The 26,536-nt window shown below is 47.5% G+C and overlaps 1 protein-coding gene across 5 annotated transcripts in view; it reads left to right on the plus strand.

Moving 5' to 3' along the window:
- The window catches only part of TNIK (TRAF2 and NCK interacting kinase), a 146,190-nt gene that overhangs the window by 83,127 nt on the left and 36,527 nt on the right, over positions 1–26,536 (plus strand). For 3 of the 5 annotated variants that reach the window (XM_074547434.1, XM_074547435.1, XM_074547438.1), the window contains exons 5-14: positions 1,356–1,466; positions 3,774–3,864; positions 5,207–5,337; positions 8,616–8,670; positions 9,494–9,572; positions 13,474–13,649; positions 15,237–15,303; positions 16,695–16,899; positions 25,330–25,440; positions 25,883–25,969. In XM_074547434.1, coding sequence (XP_074403535.1) covers positions 1,356–1,466; positions 3,774–3,864; positions 5,207–5,337; positions 8,616–8,670; positions 9,494–9,572; positions 13,474–13,649; positions 15,237–15,303; positions 16,695–16,899; positions 25,330–25,440; positions 25,883–25,969 — 1,113 coding nt within the window. The remainder of the gene's footprint in view (positions 1–1,355; positions 1,467–3,773; positions 3,865–5,206; positions 5,338–8,615; positions 8,671–9,493; positions 9,573–13,473; positions 13,650–15,236; positions 15,304–16,694; positions 16,900–25,329; positions 25,441–25,882; positions 25,970–26,536) is intronic. The other 2 variants (XM_074547436.1, XM_074547437.1) reach the window with 1 other exon arrangement.

A 26,536-nucleotide genomic window follows, 5' to 3' on the forward strand; every position in this document is an offset into this window, starting at 1 on the left:
AGCCTTTTCTGAGTGTATTAAGCTCTGCCTTAAAATCAGCAAGAACGTATGCTCATTTTAATTTTTCTCCTGTAAGACTGTTGGTTTCCAGCCTAAGCATACCCCTAGTGTTCATAAATTGATATTGTGGTAGTAACTTGATTGTTCTTCTCCCTCTCTGGTGCTTATCTGTCCTTGGTCAAAGCCAAGTAAGGTATAGTCTGCTCAAGTGTTTTATTTAGCCTGAAGGTTTATGGCAGTTCTGTGTCTGGATTTTATGATCATTATAATTTATCATAGTCCTAAATCACTGCATTTGTGCAATTTGGTCAGGAGTAACCCTTCTGCTGTTTTAATTCTCTTCTTGGCCTGTGCTTTTAATCATGATGTCACTTGCTTGGAGAACGTTAAATGCCATGTAAGCCTCATGTGATAAGAAACTTGAAACATGCACATAGAAGAATCTGGCAAGGGAATGTCCTCAAGTAGGAAGCAGATCTAATTGGAAAACATGATTTCACATGTGAGAGGAAGGACTTGCCCAGGCCTTGGAGGAGGCTTGCTGCACACAGGGGCTGTGCTCACTTTCTGGAGCACGCTGATGGCTCCTGCACACCCTGGGGTCTGCGAAATCCCAGGGAGGCAGACTCACATCCCGTGCTGTTTTTGTAATGTTTATTTCACAGTCGTTCAATGACAAGATTAAGTTTGGGCAGGGTTAGATCATTACATTTCTATATTTGATATTATGAAACTTTGGAAGTGGTACAAGTGGTGGTGGCCAGTCATGCTGGAACCAGCCTGAGCAGGAGGACAGCAGCTCTCTCCTGGGAAGTCTGACACTGCTTGGTAACCATCCCCTCAAAGGAGGTTTCCTGCTCAAAGACATGGTCTCAACCAAAGTTTGTCTGGTCAAATAAAAAATAAAAATTGAAAAGTACACCTGGTTCCTAAATCATAGGAAGCTTTCAAATATCTGCCTCGGCGCCTTTGTATTTTCAGGTTTGAAGAACTTGCATCCAAGAGGCAGAGTTTTGTTTTATTGCTGTTGATACTAAACATTGATCAGAAGTACAAAGTAGGGCATGTAGGGGTAGGTTTGAGATTCTGATCTCCTTCACTGATTTTCAGCACTGGACTGATTCCTGTTTCTTGCTCCCAATCTTCTGGAGGGCCACAAGCCTCTCAAGCCTTTTACTGTTTTATTTTCGAACAAACCCGAAATGGATTACAAGCTGATAGGTCCAGGATGATGTTCCAATGGCTCTGTTAGCACCATGGGGTCCCCACAGAAGCAGTGCCAGTGTCAGGATGCTGCTGCTGGTGTCGCTGCACAACATTTATGTCATTAATGCCATTCCTGTTCCCTCTGGCAGCTGGTGATGGAGTTCTGCGGTGCGGGCTCCGTCACCGACCTCATCAAGAACACCAAGGGGAACACCTTGAAGGAGGAGTGGATTGCCTACATCTGCAGAGAGATTCTGCGGGTACGTGTCCAGGGGCAGCTGGGTGTTGTTGGGAAGGTGGCAGTTGAGGGCTCAGGGGACACAGGAAGCCTTTGGCTCCGCAGATTTCGTGGATGCTGTGCTGCCATGGGCTGGAGCCTCTGCGCTGCCAGCAGGCGTGAATGATTCATGTGCCTGTATGATGCATAATAAATAAGCCCTGCTTAATGCCCTTTAGCTCTGTTAGTTGCCTGAATTTTAACCCTCTTTTTCCTTCAACAAAAATATAATCTCCTCTTAGTATTTAAAGGGCAAAGATTTATTTACGTTTGAATTACGTTTTTAGTTTAACTGAAAGGTGAGGGCTAATAAAGTCTGTGGAAAGAAGAATCTTCATGATGAAAAAGCATCCTATGTTTTATTAAATCCACATGTCTGATTTTAATGAGGATGCTGCAGCTTTTATACTCACAGTATAAATGTTTGACTGAGATGTCTTAAAATGGGCCATGCCAGAGTTTCATGTACTGGGAGCTGGCAGCTTCAGCAAAGACTTTGCTGCATTTTGCATTGCTGAGCTTAGAGGATGGGGTTGTAATGGTTGCCCTACATTAAAATCTATTGCTCTGCGAGCCAAAGATTTGTTCATGAGAAATCGGGAATATTTGGCATGTGAAGGAAATCTGCACAAGAGCTATCAAGTGATAGGATGAGAGGAAAAGGCCTCAAGTCACACTAGGGGAGATTTAGGAAAAATTTATTCATCAGAGAGGTCGTTAAGCACTGGAACAGGCTGTCCAGGGAAGGATGGATCCCCATCCTGGGGGGATTTAAAAGAGTGGCTGTGCCACTTAGGGACATGGTTTTGTTGTGGCCTTGGCAGCTCTCAGGGTTATGGTTGGACTCTGTGGTCTTAAAGGTTTTCCAACTTGAACAATTGTTTGATTCTATGAATGAAAATGAGGCAGAATGACCACTCCAAATGGATGTGCCTGACACTGAGGCTGCCATGGGTGTCCAGAGGTGACACAGCATTTCTGCATTGACCCTGAATGCCACTGCCCACACCAGAGTGATGTGCAGGAGGTGCTGGTGCTGTAACTCATCAACTTTTGCATGGGCACTGCTTTCAGTGCCAGGAGGGCACAGTTACATGGGGTTATTTTTAGTGTATGAGCTCCATGAGCCTGCTCCTTAAAATAGTCCTGGCAGTGAGTCAAAAGCCAGCCTCTGACTCATGTCCCAAGGCCAGCATTGGGTGTCACCTACTGCATTTTGGCCACACATTGGGGTGGTGGTGGGTGACCTCTGTGGGGTGTGGGGTGAGGAAAGGCTCCCAGCTTCACCCTGCAGAACGTGGCTCAGCCTTGGTTCAGACAGTGGTGGACAGTTGGGATTCTGACACGAGGCTCAATCCCACGTTGTTAAAGGATTTATTGAAATCCTGTGGAATTTTTGTTTTGCCTCAAATGCTGAATGGTGCCTGTAATCAAGTATAATATGGCTTAAAAAAGGACTCCTCTGCAGATATAATCTGTTCCACAGTTTTCCCAAGGTAACGAGCATAAAATTACTAATAGCTACCAGAAACGATAGCTGAAATCCTTTTCTTCCTCAAATATGAATGTTTAATGTGAAATGCAAACCTAGTGCAAAATTAGTTTTTGAAGTAATCCATATTTTTCCTAAGCTGGCAATCTGGGTGGATTTTGCTTTAAAACTGAAATAATAAATGAATGAAATAAGAATGTGGGTTGCAAAAAGAAATTATTGAGCTAATAAACCAGCACAACAGCAAAGCTAGTTTACCTTTAGCCTTTGAGACAGGCTTTTCACTTGAGCTATATCTCTATTAGGGATATGTGCAAGTTATAATGTTTGTATTTGCATGGTAGCTTTTTTAATACAAATTTCTCAGTGTACTGAAACCCAGTTTATTGGACTGATATAACAAGAAAATTGTTTTCTTCAGTTTCTGGATGATGGAAATGGAAAAGGGGGACAAACCCATTCTATTATTTCTGCCACAGAAATGGCTCCCTGAGGCAAGGGAACACATGGAGGAAATCATGTCTGGAGCGATAGAAGAATTTGGGTTAATACAGGTTCCTGCTGGAATGGGAAAGATTGGGTTAAAACCCCACAGAATGGGCAGGCTCCTTGCCAGGCCTGTCCTCCCAGCATGGGACATGGGACAGTGTTTGGAGCATGTGATAAACAAAAGCATTCTCAAGTGCTTAACTCCAACTGTGAACCTTTCATTTCTGGAGCATAATTGGTTGAGGAGGAATGTCAGAAAATAACATACTTTGAACTTGGGTTCCTCTAACCTTTCTCTGAATTCTCCAGGGCTTGAGTCATCTACACCAGCACAAAGTAATTCACCGAGACATCAAGGGACAGAATGTGTTGCTGACAGAAAATGCAGAAGTGAAACTAGGTAAGAGTGGGTTAGAGCTCCTGGAAACTGCAGGTGGGCTGGCTGGGGAGAAGCAGCCAAACTGGCTTGTACATGACCTGAAGAAAGAGGATGGGTACCATGAGCTTCTCTCTGGGCTTTGTTATGTTGGCTTTGATGCATGACCTTGGGTGTTGACCAAGTGCTGTGCCTCACACTGCCAGGGTTGATGGCCAGGTTCTGCTTGCAGAGATGCACCTGCAGTGGTGTTTCTGCTCAGACAGCTCTGCCACCAGCTGCAGGTTAAGCAACCAACACCAATTTTTCATGCCCTGGATTGAAAATTGCCCAGTGATCACTGCCAGATGTTGTCAGTGGCTGTTCCCCCACAGCTGCATAGCAGTGTCCTGGAGAATAATCCATTTTCAGTTTAGCATGACATAATCCAGACTCCTTTTTCAAGCTAACCTGATGGAGGGGTTGAATTTGCAAGAACTACTCTGAATTTTGTGCACTGTTAGTCATCCTGGAGAGGAACAGGCATTGGTGTGGAGATCATATGGAAGGCAGCAGAGCACTGGAGATGATGTGCTCACATCCTCACTTGTCCAATATTGCTGTTATTGAGGCTGTCTTTGCACAATTAATTTATGTTGGTGATGGAAAATCCCTTACACTGGTCAGGTGTGGTGCAAGTCTGGTTTTCCCAAGCCTCCTCTCTCCCTCTACAGCAGAATAAACCCCTGGCTTAACAGATGGCACCACCAGCCCGTTGGGCTTTATGCTGGTGAGGATTCCTCTCCAAGGGGAAATTCTCCAGGGCAAATCTCTAGCTATTCTGTTGTGCAAAGTGCAGTTAGTGGACCATAGAGTTTTCTCTCATTGGTTTGATTTCATCATTTTTTGCTTCATTTTGCAGCTCTCTGCTTGACATTTCTCATGGGCCTTTGTCCTTGGTCCTTAGCTCCTTAAGTCTTTTGCATTTCTGCCATTTGCAGCAAGAATTTAGGTAGAAAAATGAGGCTTCCACCAGTATTTGGCAGGCTTCAATTCAAATGAGCAAGCACAGAACAAAGGCTGCTGCTTATTCATGTAGCTAACCCTGTTTCTCATTAGTATGAGGAGCTGTGATTTCTTTTCATTGCCTCCTGGCAAGGAGGAGAAGGCATAGGGTTTTGTACAAAACCTGGACATCAGATGATGAGGTTTGTCCTTGGCTGACCTCTGTTGATGCCAGCAGAGATCAAACAGGAATGTCTTCAGCCACGTCCCCCTTTCCTGGCTGTGCAGAGCTGTTCTGAATGAGCACAATGTTTTACATGGAGCAGAGCATTGCTCAGGTTTGTCTCTGACCTTGCCATGCCCTGCTGTGTCCCTGCTGCAGTGGATTTTGGTGTCAGTGCCCAGCTGGACAGGACTGTGGGCAGGAGGAACACCTTCATTGGCACGCCTTACTGGATGGCCCCCGAGGTCATTGCCTGCGACGAGAACCCCGATGCCACCTACGACTTCAAGGTACCTAAACCAGCCTCTCCCTGCTCAAGGAATCATTGCAGCGCTGAACAACACATGGGCAGGCAGCACAGGCTCCTCCTGCTTTCTGGCTGTGGGATTTTGGGATGCCAGTTCAGGTCCAACCTGAATCTTGGTTGTGCTGCTCACGTATCCAAATTTACTGTGAGGAGTCTTTCTCTGTGTGGAGAAAGTGTCAGACTCAGGCTTCCTACCTGCTACCCTGCTTTTTGGTGCTGTGTATTCAAATACTCCAGTCAAACAAGCTGTATTTGCTCTATTTACTCTGGAGAGGAGTCAGGTCAGGTTTAGAAAGGGTAAAATCACATCCTCTGGCCTGCAGGCTGATATTCACAGGGAGATGTGAAGGCTGCCACACAATCAGACGTTTAGGGGGCTGACCTACTTTTCACATGTCTCTCCAGCCTGTTTGAAGTTTATTTTTGGATCAGTGGCAGCACAACATCGCTGCTGAGTTATAATGTGGCACAGAGCCCTGTGCCATGCAGCAGATCCGCAGGAAGGTTAGGAGTCCCACCTGCCCATTCAAACTACAGTGAGGTCTGATGTTTAAAGCAGGGAGGGCTTATTATAGTTTATCTATTCTAGTTTATCCTGTTTCTGCCTTACTACAAGTTTCTGGCCACACATCTGTAGAAATATCTTGGATTTTTGTCCCTTGGTTTTTTGCAGTGTCCAGAACTTGAATTTCCAGCTCCAAGCCTCCTAAGGTCCACTGAATGTGTCTAGAGAGGAGGGCAGGGCATTGCCACATGAACCCTGGGGGGAAGGTCAGGCACATGTGAAGCTTGCTGTACTTCTGTTCATGTGCCTGCTGAGAGGTCACTTCACAAGGTGATGTTTAAAAAGGACTTTGAGACCCTCTGGTGTGAGCTGCTTTCTAAAAGTAGAACACTCCAGTGTAGCAGAGCCACAGCCCACCATTGTGATACAATTTTGGCTGCAATTACTGATTATTCAGAGAAATTTTTGAGAAATGAATGATTTTAAAGAAGCCAAATGATGCTTTGCTCTTGCAACCATTTAAGTGCATCAGTCAACTTTTGAACTGAGGCTTTTCCAGAGAGCAGCTCTCCAGTCTGAGTTCAGACTCTGGGTTACAGAAATTGTTAATGATGGGGACATGTAGAAATAGTTTAATCTCCAATTACTTATTACTCTTTGATTAACCAATTACAACAAGCATTTCCTCAGCTCTTCTGAGGGCAGTGCTTCATGACAGGGCTGCGCCCTGCACTGGCTGCTCTCACTTCTCCACCAACAGCTGCCTGTGCAGTGCTCTCATTAATCACAGCTTTTTGTTATTATTTCTTTTTAAAAGGACTGATATCTTCATAGGCTACTTCTACCCTCTGAAATCCCTGAGGATTTTCCTCCTGCCAGAATAACTGGGGCACTTAATATGCCATGGGCTGCTGCACAGGCTGCAGGAGCAGAATCCCTCTATTGTCCCCGAGGATCAGATGCTCACAGCGAGCCTCTGAAGTTGGCTCTGGCCATTTTCCCGTGGCTGGGGGTGTGGAACAGGAGCTGATTGCTGCTGACACGCTCCTTGCAGGGTGCTTTCAGAGCTCCTGGTGGTGTGGGAGCCACTGGACATTAGTCCATACCCCGGATCACAGCCTTGCACCTGATGCTCCTGCTTTGAAGTAGGGTGGGGAGCATGTAAATTATAATTATTTCTTTTAAAAGGGATGCAAATCAGATTGCTCTCAGGTTTGGCTGACTGGCTTAAAATACTGAATGCAAAAAAAATGAGATTTGTAGGGTGAGAAAAGCAATCCTCACAGGCTTAATCTCTTGGACAAAAAGCCTCTGATCTCACTGTTTTCTTAGCCAGAAAGAGATGGCTGTGTAATCTATGGAAGGAGGCAGTAAATACCTCCTCACATAAATAAACCACTTTAAAAAAAGAACAAATAGAACCCCCCCTGCCGTTGTTGAGGTTATTTGTTGTTTTTTTCCCCAGCCAGTCTTCCTTTTTTCTTTAGAGATGTCTTGTCAATAAGCTTAGAATCAAAAGGAGGAGGAGAAGGGAGCCTGCTTCCCTTCCCAAGTCAAGGCAATGCAAATACATTAGCACAGCATCCCTTTGCTGGATGGACTGAAAGGCTTTTCAGTCTTAAAAATAAAAAAACATTAAAAAAAAAATCCTGAATTCCAGATCATTATAAAATGTGTGCTTCCCGCTGAGCTTTCTGCTTTCTCTGGGAGACTTAGAGAGATGATAATCCCTCTCTGTGTTCCTCCAGCTTTAAGATCACTTGGCATCTTGCATATAACACTGGGCACCTCAGTATGGAAAGACACATTAGGAATTTGGAAGGAGTTCAGTGGCAACCCAGAGGGAAGGGGTCATGTGTGCTGAATCATGTGGAAAGACTGTGATAATTAAGTATGCAGCAGAAATCCCAGCTGACCAGAAACAAAGAATGGATGAGATTGTGCTGTGCAAGGACTGAAAATAAGATTTGAGAGAGAATTTTTAAGCAGGTGCAAAGATGTGTAGCAAGGACAGCATTTGTTGAGGGAGAACTTGAGCTAAAAATGAGGAAAAGTGCCCTGAAATTGGAAATCCAAGTTGCCTTTCCTGGAGGCTGTATGTGAAAAGGTGATTGTGGCTCCTGGAGCTCTCTCTAGCTCTGGCTGGGCTTTTGGGACTCTGTACTGGGAAAAACAACCTGTCTGGGGTTTACTCACTAAACGGTGGATTTAGAGGCTTGAGGCAGTTTAGAAAGAGCAGCTCTTAAGGTGGAGAGGAGAAAAGTGAAGTGGGACTGCAGAAAGCAGGGCAAGGGAGAGCTGGATGTACAAGAGGAAGGGTAGAAGGCAGAGCCCATCCCTTCCAGCCTTGGTGGAAGCAGCAGCACTGGTCTGAGTCGTGTTCCCAGTCCAGCAGATGGGTTGTGCTCATTTCCTCTCACTGGGCACATCCAGCCTCTGCCTCCTGCATTGCCAGGAGAGCCAGTCCATCCCTGGGGCTCATTGCCAGGGCTGGGGGTGCAGCCACAGCTCAGGAGTGATGGTGTGGTGGGGAGGAGCACTGGAGGGCAGGGAACTGGGCATTTGGGTGGTCCTGCTGGCAAGGGAGAGGATGGAAAGAGGAGTGTTAGAGGCATGAAATCAGAGTTTCCCAAATAGGTGCATTGTCTCTGTTCTGATCCTTCTGGAGACTCAGGGCTGAGCAAGGCTTGGGAAAGGGTAAATAAATGTGTGCATTCCTCCTTGCACTGGCAGTGTCTCTCTGCTTTCTTCCACAGAGTGACCTGTGGTCTCTGGGGATAACAGCCATCGAGATGGCCGAAGGTGCTCCCCGTGAGTAGTCATGGCTCTCTTCTTTACCCCTGGGTTCTAAAGGCTTTGCTGAGCACCAGCCAGAGCTCAGCTTTGTGCAAGGAACATCACCCCAAGGATTTCCCTGGCATTGCTGAGGTGGAGCTCACAGAGCACCCATGGGAACAAAGCTGCCAGGGCAGCATGGCCCAGGGGCAGGGTGGGCAGGGAGCAAAGGCACCTTTGTGACACCTGATTCACCCTGGGGCACTCTGGGACGTGGTTTTCTCAAATAAAACACAGATGAAGAAGGGATGGAGAACTGGAAGCAGTAAAACACCTCAGAGCTGTTGTGGCACTGATAGTGACACACTGGGTTCACCTGGGTGCAGCTGCACAGGCCACACTGCCACGGTTTCAGTGTTGTCCTCAGGCTGTCCTTGCTGGAAAATGGAAGTAAATAAAGCATGGGATTGTGCCATGTGGTGTGGCTGTCCCATGCTCTGGCCCACTGATGTCAATACCAGGCAGGTGCTGAGGACCTGGAGCTGCAGGAGCAGAGATGGCCCCAGCCAGCCCCTGCAGTGACCCTGGCAGTGCTGGGGACACTCAGAGGCCTTGGTTGGGGACACCAGACCCTGAAGTCACAGCCCTGGGATGGGGACATCAGACCCTGAACTCAGAGCCCTAGGTTGGGGACATCAGCCCTCACCTGAGCCCCAAGGCTGGGGGTGTCTCTGGGGGCTTGTTGCTGCTCTCATCCTGCCACGAGGGTCTGGCAGCCTCAGAGGAAGCTCAGATCTCCCAGTTGGATCTCCCATTGGATGTGTGTGCTGTATTTAATGCCTCTCTTTACAAATTGCAGCTCTGTGTGACATGCATCCCATGAGAGCCCTGTTCCTCATCCCCCGCAACCCGGCCCCGAGGTTGAAATCAAAGAAATGGTGAGTTTCTTTCTCCATCTTTAGGGACTGTAAAAACATTGCTGGAGCAGTCTTTTTCTGCAGCTGGGCACACTGGGGATGTGGTGTTGATATTTATTTATTTAGTTAGTTTTGGGGGTTGGTGATGGTCTCCGGCATCATGCTGGTGAGTGCAGGTTTGGGTTTTGGTCTTCCATGGAGAGGAAATTTGTTCTGAAGGATCCAAAATGGCATGGAGGCCTTCCTTGGTATGCAGAGAGAGCAGCACCCTCACCCTGCCATTTCACAGTGCAGAATTGGCTTTTCCTGGGCAGTTTGTGCAGCCTGAGGTCTGATGACACTTTGCTTGGCTCCTGTTTCATTCCAGTCAGGTTCCGTTCTCAAGTGGAAACATGTATCCAGGCCAAAGAAAAAAAAAAAAGAGGATGGTTTATCTTGAAGGCCCAGGAATGCAGAGATTTGTACTTTGTTTGGGCTTTATTTTAAAATTTTGCAGGAAAAGAGACATCACTGTTTTGGAAAAAAAAAGCCAAAAAGGAAAGAAAGTGAGGCATGCCAATAAAAACCCACAGGAAAAATATTCCTGAAGCCCAGCCAGATGTTGTTTTGTTACTGTATGTTCTGTATTGATGGAAGTGGAGTCCTTAAAAACACTTGTCTTTGGTTTGTGCTGTTTTCCTGCCCCAGTTCAGCAGTGGTTTAGTCAGGAAAGATCTACCACATGTTGGAGAGACAGCACTGCCCCCTGTTCCCAGATGGGTTGTGCTCACAGAGGGAAGCTTTGCCCTAATCCTTTAAATTTTGCTTAATATCTTATTGATTGCACACTCATAAAAAGGAGAAGAGCCCATGGTATGTACTGATGACAATTGGGGCAGCAGCAAATATTTTATTGCAGACAGAGGAGTGAGAGGGACTTGGAGCTCTCTGCTTTGGATGCCTGGTGTTGGACTTTTAGGACCAGCCTAAAAACTCACCCAGGCTTTGGCAGGAGGCATCTCAGGCAGGTTGGACAGCCTGATCAGCTGTTTCAGTACCAAACCAGGAGCAGAGGGACCATTCCCAGCTGGCTCTGCAGAGGGTGGCAGATATTCTTGCTCTCTTTGCATGACCTTTTGAGGATACAATTAGTCAGCTGAGAAAATAGTGTAGGTGCTTGTTTTCTGCCAGATCACCAGTCTGCTCCTTTGTTATCCTCACTCCTACAGCACAAAAAGGATTGTGAGACTTGAGAGTTTATTTTTCATACAAAAGTGCTGTTTATTCAGCAAAGACTCCCTCAGCCTCCAGGCAGAGGGGAGCTGATGAAAGCAGATTTTGAGCAGGATGTTTCCCCATGTCCTTAAGGTAAAAATGGAGCTGGGATGGAATTTGTATTTTAGTCCTTACCCTGCAAGGTGGCATGTTCCTGGGCACCCCCTTGCCACACACATCTGGCAGCTGTGCCAGGTTTGCACATCCTGTGGGGTCTGCCAGGAGTGGCATCCTGGGTGCTTTGATGGAAAATCTCCTGGGAAGCCGCAGTGTAATGAAACCCCAGCTTCAAGAGCAGCTTGGTGCTCACCTGGCCTCTGCTCCCCTTCCATGATCAAGCAGGCATCCCTGGTGTCCATCAGAGCTGGGACATGTGCCCCTCAGGTAGCTCAGAGCTCTGTCCATCCTCCAAGCTGTTATTGTATTGGAAAGCTCCAAAGGATCCTCATAAAGCTCCATCAGCTCCTTGAAAGCAAATTTTTGCAGCGTTTTCAGTGTGGCACTGGGCAGATTTGCTGTCCTTGGCTCATTTCTCAGCTGGAGATTTTTGAGCTTTGCTGGGATGAGTCCTGGAATTCTGCAGGCCCATCGCAGGAAGAGAGGAGATGTTTGACCAGGCTTTTGGGCTTTCACAAGCACAGGTCACAAGAGCAAAGCAAAATGGAGAAAGGTTCAACTTGAGTTTGTCCTTGCTGTTGTGCACAGCAGCACATAAATAAAAGCACACTACATGGGCAGACCATCTTTTTCCTTGCATGTGAAAGTAGTGAAGGGACTCCAACCGCTCTGAGGGTAAGTCAGGAAAGCCAAGAGAGAACACTGGTATGGGAGCCTGCCCTCAATTAAAAATTGCAGAGAGGAAAATAATTTTGTTGCTTGCTAAATCCTCAAACTAGCTTTTGAAGCAGTGCTGTGTTCCAATGAAATTAAAGTCTTTGGTGTATCATTTTCTTTCCCAATTAAAGGCAGCCAGCAATGAAGCTTTATTTTCCTCTTCCCCTGGTTGCAGGCAAAATGAACTCAAACTTTAGTGATTTTGTTCTCATAAACCTTCTCTAGCCCTGCATTGTAAAAGACATGAAACCTCTTTGTTAATGAGGTGATATTTGCACTGTGGTACCACTTTTCATCCAAGCAGCTGCAGAAGCTTTGCAAACATTGATTTAAGCTTTGCAAAGCCCAGGAGCTGGAGGAACGTGTGTGCTTCAGGAAGGTGGGCTGCCCTGGGCCTGAGAGGGGATGAAATGTGTGGTGGATCCTCCTGGATCAGAGCCAGGGAGAAACCCTTGGTCCTCAGCTCCAGTGGGGGCTGAACCGTGCCCCTGGACAGGCTGGCTTTGAGAGAGGAAGACTGTGGGAAATGCAGCAGCCTGAGCTGGAAAATGGGTGGGAAATCCTTGTCCATAGCTGCTCAGGTGTCTTAGGGCATCACAGGGCACTGGGACCCCATCCCATCACTTCCAGAAGGATAATTTTTCAGCTGCTTCACCTGTATTCTACTTGCACAGGCTCTGGACCACACATCCAGGATGGAGTCTCTCCAGCTTCACACCAGCAAGGGAGAATCGTATTTTAAAAGTGGGGTTTTTTTTGAGCATCACATTGATTGTGCCTTCTGGGTACACTGATACACTGTGTTTCTCAAGGCAAGGTGGGGAAGGCAGATTTGCTCATTAGCAGAGCTGGAGGGAAGATTTAATTGGATCCAGTAGCGCATTTTATTTTTGCATCTCCATTTGTATGGATTAGCACTTGAAAGATAAATCACTTTTAGTCTGACAGCTTAAAAGTAAAATCCCTGAAAGCTTATTGTTTTACTTCTAATGCAATTCTGTAGTATCTGTTGGCTTCTGACATTAATTTATATTCATTTTCTTATTTGCTAAAGCAACATAGACTACAGTGGCCTGTCAACATTTTCCTTTCTTGTAAATCCCTGTTCTCTTGAGTTTATAATGTGGTGAAATTAGTTCCAGGAAAACTTTGGATATGCAGCACTTGAGACTAAGACAAATTTGTTTATTAAAGATTTGGCTGAAACCGTTTTAGCTGAGATTGAATGTGACTTTGTGGGCAGAGAGGAAGGCAGGGCTCTGTTCCCATCTCTATCAGAAGAGCATGTCCCAGTTCCAGTCTCCCAGTCCCCCTGTCCCAGTCTGTTGGATCAGGGGCTCTGGGGCTTGCTGGCCCCCCAGCCCTGGTGGGTTATGATGCTGAGAGAGCAGGGAAGGGCTGCAGGCAACAGGATCATCCAAAAGTTGTCTGAGATCTACCAAGCCCTGCAATGTTGACACTTAAATCTAAAAAATAGATTTAACCTATCTTGTCCCACTCAGCTTCACAAAGATTCATCTCTTGAAACACTGCCTGAGGGCTATAAAATATGAGAAACAATCCACTCAGGCACTGTGCTTATATCTGTGTGTGTTGTATCTCATTTCTACCTGCAGTTTCACAGGTTCAGAGGGCAGGGAGCAGGAACACTGCCTTGCTTCTTCTTGGGTGCCATTGGTGACATCTTGCTTTGGTGATTCTCTGGTCATACTGATGGTTCCCAGCTTTCTGGGATAACGAGCGAGACCTGGGAAAAATCATCTCAAACTTTCTAACATGAGAATCAATATATTTACCTATTATTTCTGTACCTTCCTTCCCTGTTCTTGACTAGGTCTAAGAAGTTTCAGTCCTTCATTGAGAGCTGCCTAGTGAAGAACCACAGCCAGAGACCAACCACGGAGCAGCTGATGAAGCACCCCTTCATCCGGGACCAGCCCAACGAGAGGCAGGTCCGCATCCAGCTCAAGGACCACATCGACAGGACTAAGAAGAAGCGAGGAGAGAAAGGTCAGTGGACAAGAGAGAAGGGTCATTGGAGAAGGAGCAACACTCTGAGCAATCCTTAACCTCTGCCATGTGCTCAGATATGCCTGCCTGGGCAATCTGTGACCTCTGCCACGTGCTTGGGGATCCCTAGTGCAGATCAGGGCACATCCAGGCAGGTGAAGCTTATGGGTAAAAGAGGGAAGACAAAAAGGACTGGGTTGCCCAGTACTAGTTCCCCTTACTCAGATGGCTGAGATTGTTTGCAGTCTCGTTAAATTCTATAGTTGTGAGCCTTCATGTGGTTTTGGGGATAGATTGTTTTGTTGGGTTTGATTCCTCTCAGTTGTTGAAATGAAAATAAATACCTGTAACTAAACAATGCGTGTTCTTGCAAAGCAGACAGGTGACTGTCATTAGAGTTAATCAGTGTTTTTAAATATTTTTTTTTCCTAATGAAAAATGATGCCATATTTTAGGCCAGGTGGTAATTTCCACATGGAACATCCAAGCCTTGATTCATTAAAGCGTGTGTATAAAATTTACGTTTGCATAGATCCGTGCTGGCGTGTGGGAGGGTGAAGCTGCTAAGCTGAATTTTCCCCAGCTCATGTATTTCATGCCAAGTGTGTTGATCTACGTGACATCCCTGCAGCACCAGCGATGAGCAGAACTGTGCAAACCAACATCCAGATAAGACCCTTGCCCCAAAGCAATTCCGCTGACTAGGAATAACCCATTAAACTGAATGTTTTCAGTGAACTCTCCAGGCCCTATCAAAGTCCTCTGCAAGAAAGATCAGATAGCAGAAGAAACTTGTTAAAGTGTTCAGCTGCTTGTGAACTGAATTTTAATTTGAAAGCTCATTTGTAGGCTCCAGCAAATTAATATGTTGCTATTTCTCTTCTTATTGGTAGCGGAATTAATTTTTCATGCATACCTTCCAGCCCCTTGTAATAGATTTCACTACAATCAAAACAATAAAATGGGATCCCAGTGAAGTATTAAATGTGTTTAGTCTGGCAAATGAAGGTTGGACCCTAGAGATGGAGAGTAATTGGATAAATGCAAGCCTTTCTTTGACTATAATTCCCTTCATCCGATAAAGATGATATCCCAGCAGAAATTGCAGTATGTAACACAACATTGCAGTGAGCTTTTATGTGGATATCTTCATTGCCTGGAAATTACATGGATTTGCATAGGAAGAGCATATGTTTAGGGAAAGAGGAGCTGGTGCCTTCAGAGCCTTGGTTAAATCCCACCTCCCTGTTGCTGTGGCTCCAGTGGCTGGTGGTGCACCTCCTGCTGCAGAACCACCCTGAACAAGGGGGTCACTCACTGTCATATGGGGATAAATTCTTATTTTGTGGATACCCCCATGTTTTCATCAAGGGGCTGTGGTTGTCAGGGCTGTTGCCCACTGTGCTGGTGCTTCCCTGCCCTTGTGGCCCCCATAAAATCACAAAATGCAGAGCAGAAATGCTGCTTATTCTTGGTCATGCAAGGTAAAGAGAATTGGCTGTTCTGCCTTCAGAGCTCTGGGGTTTTCAGCCACTGGAAAAACAAATGAGTCCAGCAAAGGGCACTGATGAGCAATTCTGTTCCTAGATGAGACAGAGTACGAGTACAGTGGAAGTGAGGAGGAGGAGGAGGAAAATGACTCTGGAGAGCCAAGGTAAGAATCAGCATTTCATTTGTGCCCTTACATCCCTTTAGCTGTGCATAAAATCAGCTTGGATCATGGGCTCATATGAACTGGAAATGGAAAAAGGACATTCTGAGCACAGAGTCCTGTTCCCTGGCAGAACAGAGGGAATTCTGACTGCCGGGTGGTGCGTGGGTATGAACTGATGCTCTGGATCACCTTAACCAAAAGCTGGGCAAGAAAAACCCCATTGCCTGTGGGATCTGCAGCACAACATGGTGCTGTCATGGGAATGTGGATATTGAGATGTGGAAAAATGTGAGGTGAAATTAAAAAATTCTACAAAATGCGGTTCCTTACATCCAAGTGTAACTAACTCCCTATTTCCATGTAATTTTTCACCATGAAACCTCCCAGGTGCTGCTGCAAGCACTGTGGGGCTGGAACTTTCTTTGCTGACATTTTTCAGAGCTGTTGTAATTAGTATCAGGTTATTCCATTATTTCTCTGAGATAATGTAGTATTTTAATAGCTGGCAGTGATTCATGCTAAATGTGCTTTGTGCACAGCTAAATATAGTGCGTGCCAGCCACTGCAGCACCAGAGGCTTTGGTTAGAAACTTAATGTAAAGGAAACCTTGCCATTTCCAGTGAGTAAATGAGCCATGAGCAAGGCTCTGTCACCTTGCAGGTCCCCATCCCTCCACCCCTGCTGCCCTGATGCTGGCAGGGGGTTATTTACAAATCACCAATGGGACGGGACTGCTGTGGAACGTGCCTTGAGCTGTTTTATTTTTCAGCATCAGTTTCATTACATGATTATGACAATGGGAAGATGCCAGCAGCTCACATCTCAGGCAGCAGACTAAGAATTTGATGTTACAACTTTATAAGTTTTTTGACCAATCACACAAAGCAAAAGCACATTGACAGTAGTTCTATTTAATCACCATAAGCACGCATACCTTTGGTTAAAACAATGCTTGCTTATTTTGAATACAATAAGGCTTGTAAGCCTTAAAACACAACGCACAGAGCTCCATTATTAAGCTTCAACCTTCCTAATATCTTGCTAGATAAACTTTTCTGTAGCTTAGAGAGTTACTCTAGACAAGCGTTAATACACAGACCGTTGTTCTATGCGTTAATTCACCGATCTTTTCTACAGTTTAAATAATTTTTCTGCTGACCTATCTCATAGCTGCTACTTATCTCTGATCACAGTTCTACTGTATCTGAAGCCAGCCTTTTGCAGCTTTCCCAAAACCCTCTATTTTTGCGGATTCCCACAATGTCCAAGCTCTGTCGGGTGCTTGGATGCTGTTGGGATGGAGGGGAGTGGGACCACGCTGAGAAACCCTACAGGTACAACAGCTTCAAGGCTGCAGTGTGGGGCTCTCTAACGCTTCTCCTGCATGCAGCTCCATCCTGAACCTGCCCGGGGAGTCGACGCTGCGGCGGGATTTCCTGCGGCTGCAGCTGGCCAACAAGGAGCGCTCGGAGGCGCTGCGGCGGCAGCAGCTGGAGCAGCAGCAGCGCGAGAACGAGGAGCACAAGCGGCAGCTCCTGGCCGAGCGGCAGAAGCGCATCGAGGAGCAGAAGGAGCAGAGGAGGAGGCTGGAGGAGGTAACTGGCCAGGGATGAGCTTGGCTTTGGGTGGAGCAGCAGGATTTCTGGTGGCAGATCTGTTGGCCTCCTTGAGCCAGATCTCATAAGTTGTTGGAGGTGTATTACTCACCCAGGATAGCTCAGCCGCCTTTGGAGGTGTAAAATCAGCAGGATGGCTTCTGTCGCAGTGTTGGAAACACTAAAGTGTAATAAAAGGCAGAATAACAAATAGAGAAAAACTGAGCCAGGTGCAAGAGGTTCTTGCTCCTGGTAAAACACCTCACAAAAGTGATTAGTTTCTTTGCTCGCTTCTTTTTTTAGTAAATTGACTTTTTGGCTCCAGTCCAATTAGCTGTCCTTAAGTCTGAGGTGAAGTCCCCTAAGCCTGTGAAATGGCTTTTTCACCTAACCAAGGAGAGAAACTTCTGGGCTTCTTTCCTTTTTGAGGGGACAAAGGATAGTTTTGTCACTCTGCCAACAAGGGGCACATTCCTGTAACTGTTCTCAGGTGGTTTAATGTCAGTGCTGACCTCTCCAGTCAGTAACCCCAAACATTTTGTCACAATGGTCAAGCCCCATCCTTTTGGTGTAGCCACCTCCAGCCACTCTCCCCACCACAGCCAAGTGTTGCCAACTTTTGTGAAGGTAATAGAACTAGTTTGCTATGAATAAATCCTTGGAATTCTAAGCCTAAAGGGGTCCCTGGAAGTACTGAGCAGAGTTAGCCCATGACTGGGGTGACAGCTGTGTTCAGTCGAGGTGTGCAATCCAGCATCTGTCAAGTTCATTATCATTATTTGCTCCTGTGGACTGTTACAGTGGAAAAGGAGCTGAAAAGCTCAATTTGCCCTGTCCCTGGATCCATGTGCCATTTGTGTCCTATTTAATCCATAATTTCAATTTCAGTCTTACAGTCCCTGCCAATTACAATTTCTCTTGCAGGGGAGGGGCAGATGCCTGCCTGACTTGTGCAATGATCCATATGTGCCCTGAAGGATAAGATTTCATTACCCTTGCCTTTACATACCAGCCACAAATGCAGTCGGTCTTAAAATTATCCACCCCATTTAAAATCCAGCTGCAGGATTTGACCTCGTGACTTTGGGTGTCCCTGAGCTGCTCAGCCTGGCCATGTGCTCTGGAGGCAGTGCTTGCTTTTGTTTCAGCTCCTGGTTCTTGTATTGAAGAAATTCATCAAAAAATAAAGGGGCTTTTCCCCATCTCTTGGGGTTTTTGATAGGGTTTTTCAAAAAGGCACCCATTGTCTTGCTCTGAACTCAGCCGAGTGACTCATTGAAGAGTTCATACTTCGAGGGTCATTAAATTAGCTTTCTGAAGAGGTCACCAATGTGTCTGATAAAAGGGTTTGCAGTAAATGGACTGTTAGAGCATCCACCCCCTTAGTCTGCATGAACCAGAGGTCTCCAATCTCTCCCTGTACTGGGTAATGCCTCAGGCCAGGGGCACAGATGGGAAGGAATTTCAGGCAGCTGATGGTGATGATGGTGATGGTGTGGCCCCTCTTCGAGGTGGTCCTCTGAGCCCCTCCAGGGCAAAAAGCAACACAGGCAAATCCCAGGCAGAGCATTTTTTCAGTCTGGTAAATATGTAGGTCTGTCAGAGCACAGAGTGTTCAATACTTTGTAGGTCAGGGTTTGCTGGAGCCCTGCACCCATCCCAAGGCAGGCAAGCTGCTCTGGGAGAGGACAAGGTTTGCACATAGAGGCACCCCAAAATCCCCTGCCCCAGTGGGTGTTTGTGAGCACTGCTGTAAGGAAGCCTGGTTCTGCCTTTGTCTCAGCCTGCTTGCTGCAAGCAGTACAGGAGCAGAACAAGAGCAGAATAAAAGCAGACACCAGATTAACTGCAATCCTGTAATGAATACAATGCTTGCTGCTGTATTAATATGTTCTCTTCACATAGAAGAAAATTGTTCTCTCTTTGCTGCTTCCCAGGCAGGTTTTGAATGGAGGACTAATCCCTTTGCTGAGCAGAAGAGCTCTGCCCTGAGCTACAGAGTTGCTGCCTTGCTGGGCTGGGCTGTGCTCAGTCCCGTGGGCTCTGCCAGTTCCCTTCTGTCCCCAGGTCATTAAAAGTTAATGCCACCATAGCCAGGACTTAAACCCAATGCCTTTTCTAATGGCTTGGAACAGCCCCTTCATCCACTGCCTTCTTCCCAGTTGGCTCACAGCTTTTGGACCTTAGTTGAAAGGGGGATGTGCTGGAGCAAAGCTGGCCAAGAGGTGTTTGGAAGCTCCTGCCACGTCAGGGGAGTGGGAAAGGCAGGGGGGCTGTGGCTGAAGAGCATCCTCTGCCCCTTGGTGTGATCTGTCCCACGGGCTCAGCCAGGATCAGGGCAGATGCTGGGGCCAGCTGGCAGCTGTGATAGCCCCAGCATCTTCTCAAGTGCCCATTTCCTCAGGTGCATCTGGCCAGGTTTAGCCTCACCTGCACCCAGCCAGAGTAAAACAAGCTCTGCTCTCTATTAGACACGGTTTGCGTGGCGAGCCAGGAGCAGCTGAGTTGCTATGGTGAGGATTAAAGCTGGAGTCCTTGAAAGAGGCACAGCCCTTCTGTTGCAAACGTGGTGGGTTGTGGCAGTGGTGGGGACAGATGCTCCCCAGCATGGCTGGCTGTGGCTTTGCCAGCTGCAAGGTGCCCTGAATCTGCAAAACAAGAAAATCTGAAGTGCAGAGATTAGCAAATAAAGTTACATTGCTGCTGCAGGGGTATAGTTTGGATATAGTTTGGTCTTTGCCCTTGCTGGGTGTTTTGGGGTGAGAAGCCTCTGATGGGCAGCCACCAGCAGCTGTCACAGCTGTGCTGAGTGTGGTGTGGCTGTCCCGAGGCTCCCAGCACACTGCATGGCTGTGAGTGCTGCTCCAGTCAGGCTGCTGCTGTTGGGTCTCTCTGCTTTTTCCTGCACCAGCTTTGCACTAGCTTTCATCAATGACTCTTGGCCAGGGATTTATTTTGGTTAATGGGAGCAGGATTTCTTCCATGCTACTTTATGGTCTGACTAAGATGGGGTGTGCCTCCAGCAGGCAGCAGTGGTACCAGCAGATCTCTGGGGGAACAGACCAGTGGAAGACTCAGATTACTGTGTTTTCAAAATAAATTTGACCTTTAAAACACAGCAGAGCAGCCGGGACAAATAAACCCTTGGAGCTGGTGGCTTTTGGGTCTCCTAAGTCAGCCTGTTCAAGCTGCCAAACATATTACTGTGTTTACAGAAAGAGCTCCTACTCATCATAAGATGCCGTGGAGGTGTCCAGGCTGAGGGAGTGAGTTGGCATTTGGGCCCAAGTGCAGCTCCAAAAGGACTGATGTAGAAGGATGCCAAGCTCAGAAATGCCTGGAGTTAATTTGTACTGGAGATGAACAGCAAAGAGCTGAAGAAAGGCCTTAGTGGGATAGCTGGCCCATTCCCCCATCAGTGCAGACCTTCAGGAGGTTTGTTTGGTGGTTTTCCAGTGCTGTCTTTAAATACTGGCAGAGGTAGTGCTCCTACCCTTTCTCGTGTCTCAAAATGAAAGAATCACATTTTTCCTGTCACCTTGATCTTCCTAAATGGGTATTTCTGAACCTCTCACAAAGCACCTCCCACGTTAGGGCTTTTTTGGGGAAATCCACCATCTCCTGATGTTGATCTGACAATAACACCAATGCATATAGGAAAAAACTCAAGTGAGGAAGTCTTCTGGAAGGTCTTTATGGCCTTCCTGGTGCCCTGGAGACCTTGCTGCCATCCTTTGCGTGTCTCCTTGCATGTGTTGGACACTTGGGTCTCCTTTTTCAGGAGCTGACCAGTTTCCTTCTCTGAGCCTGAATCTTCCAGGCAGCCAAAGAGATTTAGATTTGCAGCTGTCTTTAATTGCAGTGGAAGTAAAAATGCCCAAGCCAGCTTTGAAACCGGGGCTTTCATGGGAGCAGAGTTGCAGCTTTGTTTTCCCTTGCACAGAAAGTTGGTCTCATGAATTCAAAATGTGCACCAGAACTAACCCTCAAATTAGGAAATTAAATATCAATAGATCCAACAGCACTGCAGAAAATGTTTGTGTCATGCAGAAGGGTGAATAGGCTTGAATATATTTTAATTTTTCCCTATATATACATATATTAGATATATATAGTTCCCTAATCAGCCTTCCATTTGTTGCTGGCACAGAATGAGCCTTGATGCACTGGTTTAACCACCAAAATTCCAGCTGAGCTGTAGGAATTACACATCCTGGGGTCAGGAGCTTTAGGGATCCTGCAAGACAAATCTCTGTGCAGACCCCTTGGCAGCAGTGGGCAGATGGAGTCAGAGAGGGCTTTACATAACCTCATTTTTCTGCCAAACTGTGGATTTTTCTCCATTCTAGGTATAAAATGAAGGTCAGATCATTACAGGGAATGTACCAGGCAGATTAAGCATCTTGCTGTTTTCATTTGAGGTTCCAGTTAGTGCACTTACAGGGCTGGATGTTCAAGGGATAAAAAAATTGCTGAAGCTCCTGTAAATGTTAACCAGCAGAGCACCATCGACTGGAAGCTCTTATAAAGCAAGTAAAAAAAATTCAGCAGTTAGTTACAGGTAAATTTAGGTTATCTAAAATGGTGGTTTTTTATTTTCTTCTGCATGTTCAGTTGTCCTATAGCTTGTAGAACCTTGTCATTAAGATGGCAGCCCCCTCACAGTTGTGGGGTCCATGGGGACACTGCAGTGGTCCCAGCACCCATTTCCAGGGAGAGCTGTGTTACAGCAGCCCCTGTAGTACATGTAGGAGCTAAACCTCATGTGCCTCTCCTTTTTCTTTGGTCAGGAAGCATGCAGGGCTCATAGTTCCTGAAGCATGAGATTCCTCCTGCATGGGGCATCCCTGCGTGGTGATCCCGAGCAAAAGCTCTGCAGTGGTTCAGAGCAAATCAGATCCCTGCTTGCCATGGTGGGGAGTTCTGACCCAGATTCTCTACCAGTGGGAAACACCTCTCCATGCTCCAGTGCTTGGTGTGTCAGAAAAGATGATGTTCCAGCCACAGTCACTCTTTCCCTGGTGGCTCAGATAAATGAGCCTGTCACAACAACGCAGCCACCTAGAATATTTGTTTTCATTTGTCACTTGGAATTCCCCTTCCACTTCTTTCCTGGCTCATGCTGGTGTTTGGGAGCAGCAAGCCAGGGTTTCCAGGGCTTCTTCTTGCAAGTGTCAGTGCCTCCCTGAGCTCACAGGGTTCAAGGGGCAGCTGCAGCTCCCTCATTGCTCATAGCCCAGGATGTGTCTGATCTAGCAAAGTGAGCTCTCTCTTTGAAGTCCTTGTTTCATGCCAGGCCTCCAAGGGCCTCCCCACCAGAGGTTTTGCCTTTGTGTGTCTCCTCTCATCAATATTTAAAACCTGTCATATCTGGTGCAGTGCAAATAAGATCCCGTTCTGGCTTACAAGCAGCTACATATAGCTTTACCTGCAGAGTTATATAAATGCAGCCCTAATTAATTGGTGCTCTTGCCTTGCATGAATAATGGATCTGGATAGTGTAAATACACACAGTAGTTTCAGGCTTGGAGAAATGTGGGAAGTGTGCTCTTGCAGTGGGAGAGGGAGGTCAGAAAACAGGGAGAAAAGGAGGCAATGAAAAGAAAGAAAGATCTTTGAATCTTTGATGGGTTTTTTGGGATTTTTTTGTTTGGTTTTGGTTTTGTTTTGTTTTTTGGCGTTTTTTGTTTGCTTGTTTTGTTGGGGTTTTTTGTTTGTTTATTTGTTTTTTGGGTTTTTTTGTTGGGGTTTTTGTTTTTTTTTTTTGTTTCTACATGCACTTGTTTTCAGCTGCATCTCCCTGATCCAAATCCCTCTTTCAAAAATGGTCCATGTCATCCTGATACTGCGGAGACTGGGGTTTTGCCCACTGCAGTGCCAAGTTACCTCTCCAGCTGTTTGCCAGCTGCTGCAGCAAGGCCATACAGGGAAGGCAGCTGATTCAGCCCTGCTCTGCTGGGCTGCAGTGTTCAGCTGAAGGTGCTGGTAATGCCACAAATGGTGACAAGTGACCTGCTTATAATGTGACCTGACAAATGTGCTGTGGAGCTGCAGGGCAGTGCTGCCCTCCATAAATGTGTGTGTTGGATGCTGCCCAGAGCCTCAGCCCCAAGAGCCTGCCTGCAGCAGGGTGCAGGGGGCCTTGGAGCATCCAAAAGAGCATCAGGCCTGGCTTTGAACAAAAGTGGTCCCTGTGGGCCTCAGTTCTCATTCCTGGAGTTAAATAGGCTTTTAGAAGGCTACTGGTGAGATGCTGCCTGGAAGGAAAGGGGCCAGAAGTGGGGCAAGCTCACTGGGGCATGTGGTACCCAGGAAGGATGAGAAAATTGCTTTTGCCTCCTTGTTTGGAAGGATTTGGATTTGTTCACCTACTAGATTGGAAATGAAGCCCATTTGGGTGATTTTTATTTAAGAAATAGCTGTGGTATTCAGGGCCTTGCCTCCTGCCAGCCAAGCCCAGCCTACACAAGCATTATGTGCTTTATTCAGCAGCATCATAGTTTAACTAAAAAAGCCAGCCGTTAAAACCCACCCCAAAACCAGTGTGGCACAACTGGGACTGGAAGCTCAGGGTAATTTATTCAACACATTAGGCTGAAGATGTGTGCTTCAGAGATCATGGGAGCAGTGACCATCACCTAAAGAGTCAGGAAGCACTGGCAAAGCCAAGAAATCCAGTAAATCACCAGGATGCTGCAGAGTGCCCATGTCTGGTGGTGACCCCTTGGCAGTTTTTAGTGCAGAGTGCCCAAAGCTGCACCCAGGCCCACGTTCCCCTGTTGCCAGTGGGGACAGGAGTGCACACAGAGCAGCACATGCATCCCCTGCCCACGTGGGCAGTGCCAGGGACTGTGCCTGGCATGGGACACACTGCTGTCTGCAGCTGGCAGGTTATTTCAGGTTGGAGGCAGTTTTTCCTTGCTTGAGGCAAGTGGAGCAGCCCTGATAAATATTGCTATAGGTGGCACTAAAGCTGTGCTGCAGCTTAAGGAAGTCATTGGAGTCAATGTAGATGTTACATGTGGGTGAGGAGGCAGCAGCAGGACAGGCAGTGGCTCCTGATGGAAATGCTGGGGTCGTTAAATGTTTGTTACAACAGCTGTAGATAGATTTATCTCCATGGACATCTGTCTGTAAAGATATCCTTGGATGTGTATCTCCACAGAGACACAAATATATAGAATATGGATGAAAATACAGTATCTCTATAGGTATCTACAGATAGATACAGATTTTAAATCAGTCTGTGCAGTGCAGGTTCCTGCAGAGGAGCAGTTTCACATGGAGGCATCGTGGTCTCTGCAGTGCTCAGCCAGCTCTTCAGCTGCTGGCTCCAGCCCTCCCCGCGGTTTAGAGAATGCATGGCAGTGCCAGCTTCTCCAGTGACACATTGCCATGCACTGCTCAGCCACCGTGTGTCGGCAAGGGAGAGGAAAAAAGACAGGAAAAAAAAAAGGAGAAAGAAGGGCCAGGTTTCTGCTGCAGCGGGTGCCTTCCCGCTGGCGTGTGGCTGCACCCGGGAGATGATGGGGATGATGGGGATGATGGAGTCAGGGCAGGCAGCTCCAGAGCCAATCCCGGCATTGCAGTGCCCTCTGCCGATGCTGCATGCGGTGCTGCATGTGTGCTGCAGTGAGGGGCTGCCCTGGCCAGCAGCCTGTGCAGCACTGCAGCACTCCGCTGCCAGCCCCTGCTCCCAGCGTGGTTTGGGCAGCTGGAGGAGTTAGGCTGGGTTAAAAGCAGGCGTGTGGGGGCTGCAGGTGTGCCCAGGGTGACTCACAGCAGGCTGTGGGTTGTCATCACCCCTACATCCCTGTCAGCAAAGGTGCTGCAGAGTGGAGCAGGCAGGGATGCACCCAGGATGGAGTGGGGCAGGCAGGACCTGACAATAGCAAGGGAAGTCCCATCCTGCTCATTTGGTGCTTCAGAAAGGAAAAACCCTTGGATTTTGAGTCTTCCTTGTTGGTTTCTGGTCTCAGCAAACATAAAGAGGAATGAATTTCCCTCTCAGTAGGCATAAGTCTCCTGGCTCTGTCCCTGATCCTCATGGCTGGGTTTGAGGCTGAAATGTGTTACCTGTAGGCAGTGGGCTCATGTAGCTCCCAGGTAGTTCATTAACCCCCTGGTTGGCCATGCTGGGACATGGGGACCATGCACTGCCCCCATGGCTTCATCTGCAGGTGGGAGAAGAAATGACCTGGTTCTGCCCAGGAGGATGCTGTGGGCTCTCCACAGCCAGTGCCAAGCACCAGAGTGTGTGAGGATGGAGTGGCATCAAGGATTCCCTGTACCACCCAATGATCTCCTTGGATGGGTGGGAGCCCTCTGGGTCTGTGGGCAAGGTGACACCCCAGAAGCGATGACAAAAGGGACTTTGAGATCCTGGGGAGAGGGATGGGGATGCTTACCTGAACCTCCTGCCTCCCACAGCAACAGAGGCGGGAGAAGGAGTTGCGGAAGCAGCAGGAGCGGGAGCAGCGCCGGCACTACGAGGAGCAGATGCGGCGCGAGGAGGAGCGGCGGCGTGCGGAGCACGAGCAGGTACCGGGCTGGGAGCACGCCTTCCTCTGCCTCTCATCACAGATCTTCCTGTAAACACTCCTTTTTACCACTTGAGAGCAAATTGCTTAATTGTTAACACTGCGTGTGTCGCTTTCACTGCTGTTTATTTCTGTGTGGATCCACTTGCTGGCCCGCAGATGTGAAGGCACTCGGTGCAGGTTTTCCACGCCTGCCTGTTCTTGGGGTCAGGTTTTTTGTTATTCTTGAGTAATGTTTGCCATTCCCCAGCAGTTTCCCTTATTACAGAGTGGTGGACACCCTGGGCTTTTTGGGCAGGGATGGAGGGTGCCAAGGCTGATTGATCTGATCACTTGGGCGGGGTGGATGTGGGTGCCCACCTCATTCTCCTTCCTCCCCGGAAATACTGGCTCTTTTACCTTCTCTCTCTTTTTCCTTTGATCCTTGCTGCCCATGCCTCCAGGAGTACATCAGGCGACAGTTAGAGGAGGAGCAGAGGCAGTTAGAGATCCTGCAGCAGCAGTTGTTGCAGGAGCAGGCGCTACTTCTGGTAAATGGGAGGCCACGGCCACACTTGCCGCTTGCTGCCCGTGTCGTGTCCGCATGCGCCCGTGTGCCCCAGTGCCTCCTGGCATGCCCAGACATGGGGGACACCGCTGTCACCACCCTCCCTGGAGCCTCCTGTCCTGCTCCATGGCTGCAGCATGCCTGGATGCCCTGTTCTGCCTGGGACTGGCTGCCCTCATGGCATCCCTCTGCATCATTGGCGTGCACGCGTGTGTGTGTGTCCTCCTGAGAGGAGCAGCCCTGGTTGCTGCTGTGGAGTTTTGGAGGCTGTTTGCAGCATGTTGGGGTGTGTTCCAGCTGTTGTGTGCCTGCATCCATCAAACCCACCCTGCCATGCTGTTCTTCATGTTCTGAGTGAGGGCTTTTGTTACAATTTCCTCACAGGAACACTGTCTGTTCCCTTGTGTGCTGTTTGCATTCTTGATGTCCTCTTTTGTATTTAATTTGAGTTTGAGTTATCCTTTTTACTGCTGGTAGCTGTCTGTTACTGCATTTTCTTTTAATCTACAGGGTTGTTTGTTTGGGGTTTTTTTGTCTTGCTATTTTATTT

This window comes from Zonotrichia albicollis, chromosome 9 (assembly GCF_047830755.1).
Source record: "Zonotrichia albicollis isolate bZonAlb1 chromosome 9, bZonAlb1.hap1, whole genome shotgun sequence".
Lineage (NCBI taxonomy): Eukaryota > Metazoa > Chordata > Aves > Passeriformes > Passerellidae > Zonotrichia > Zonotrichia albicollis.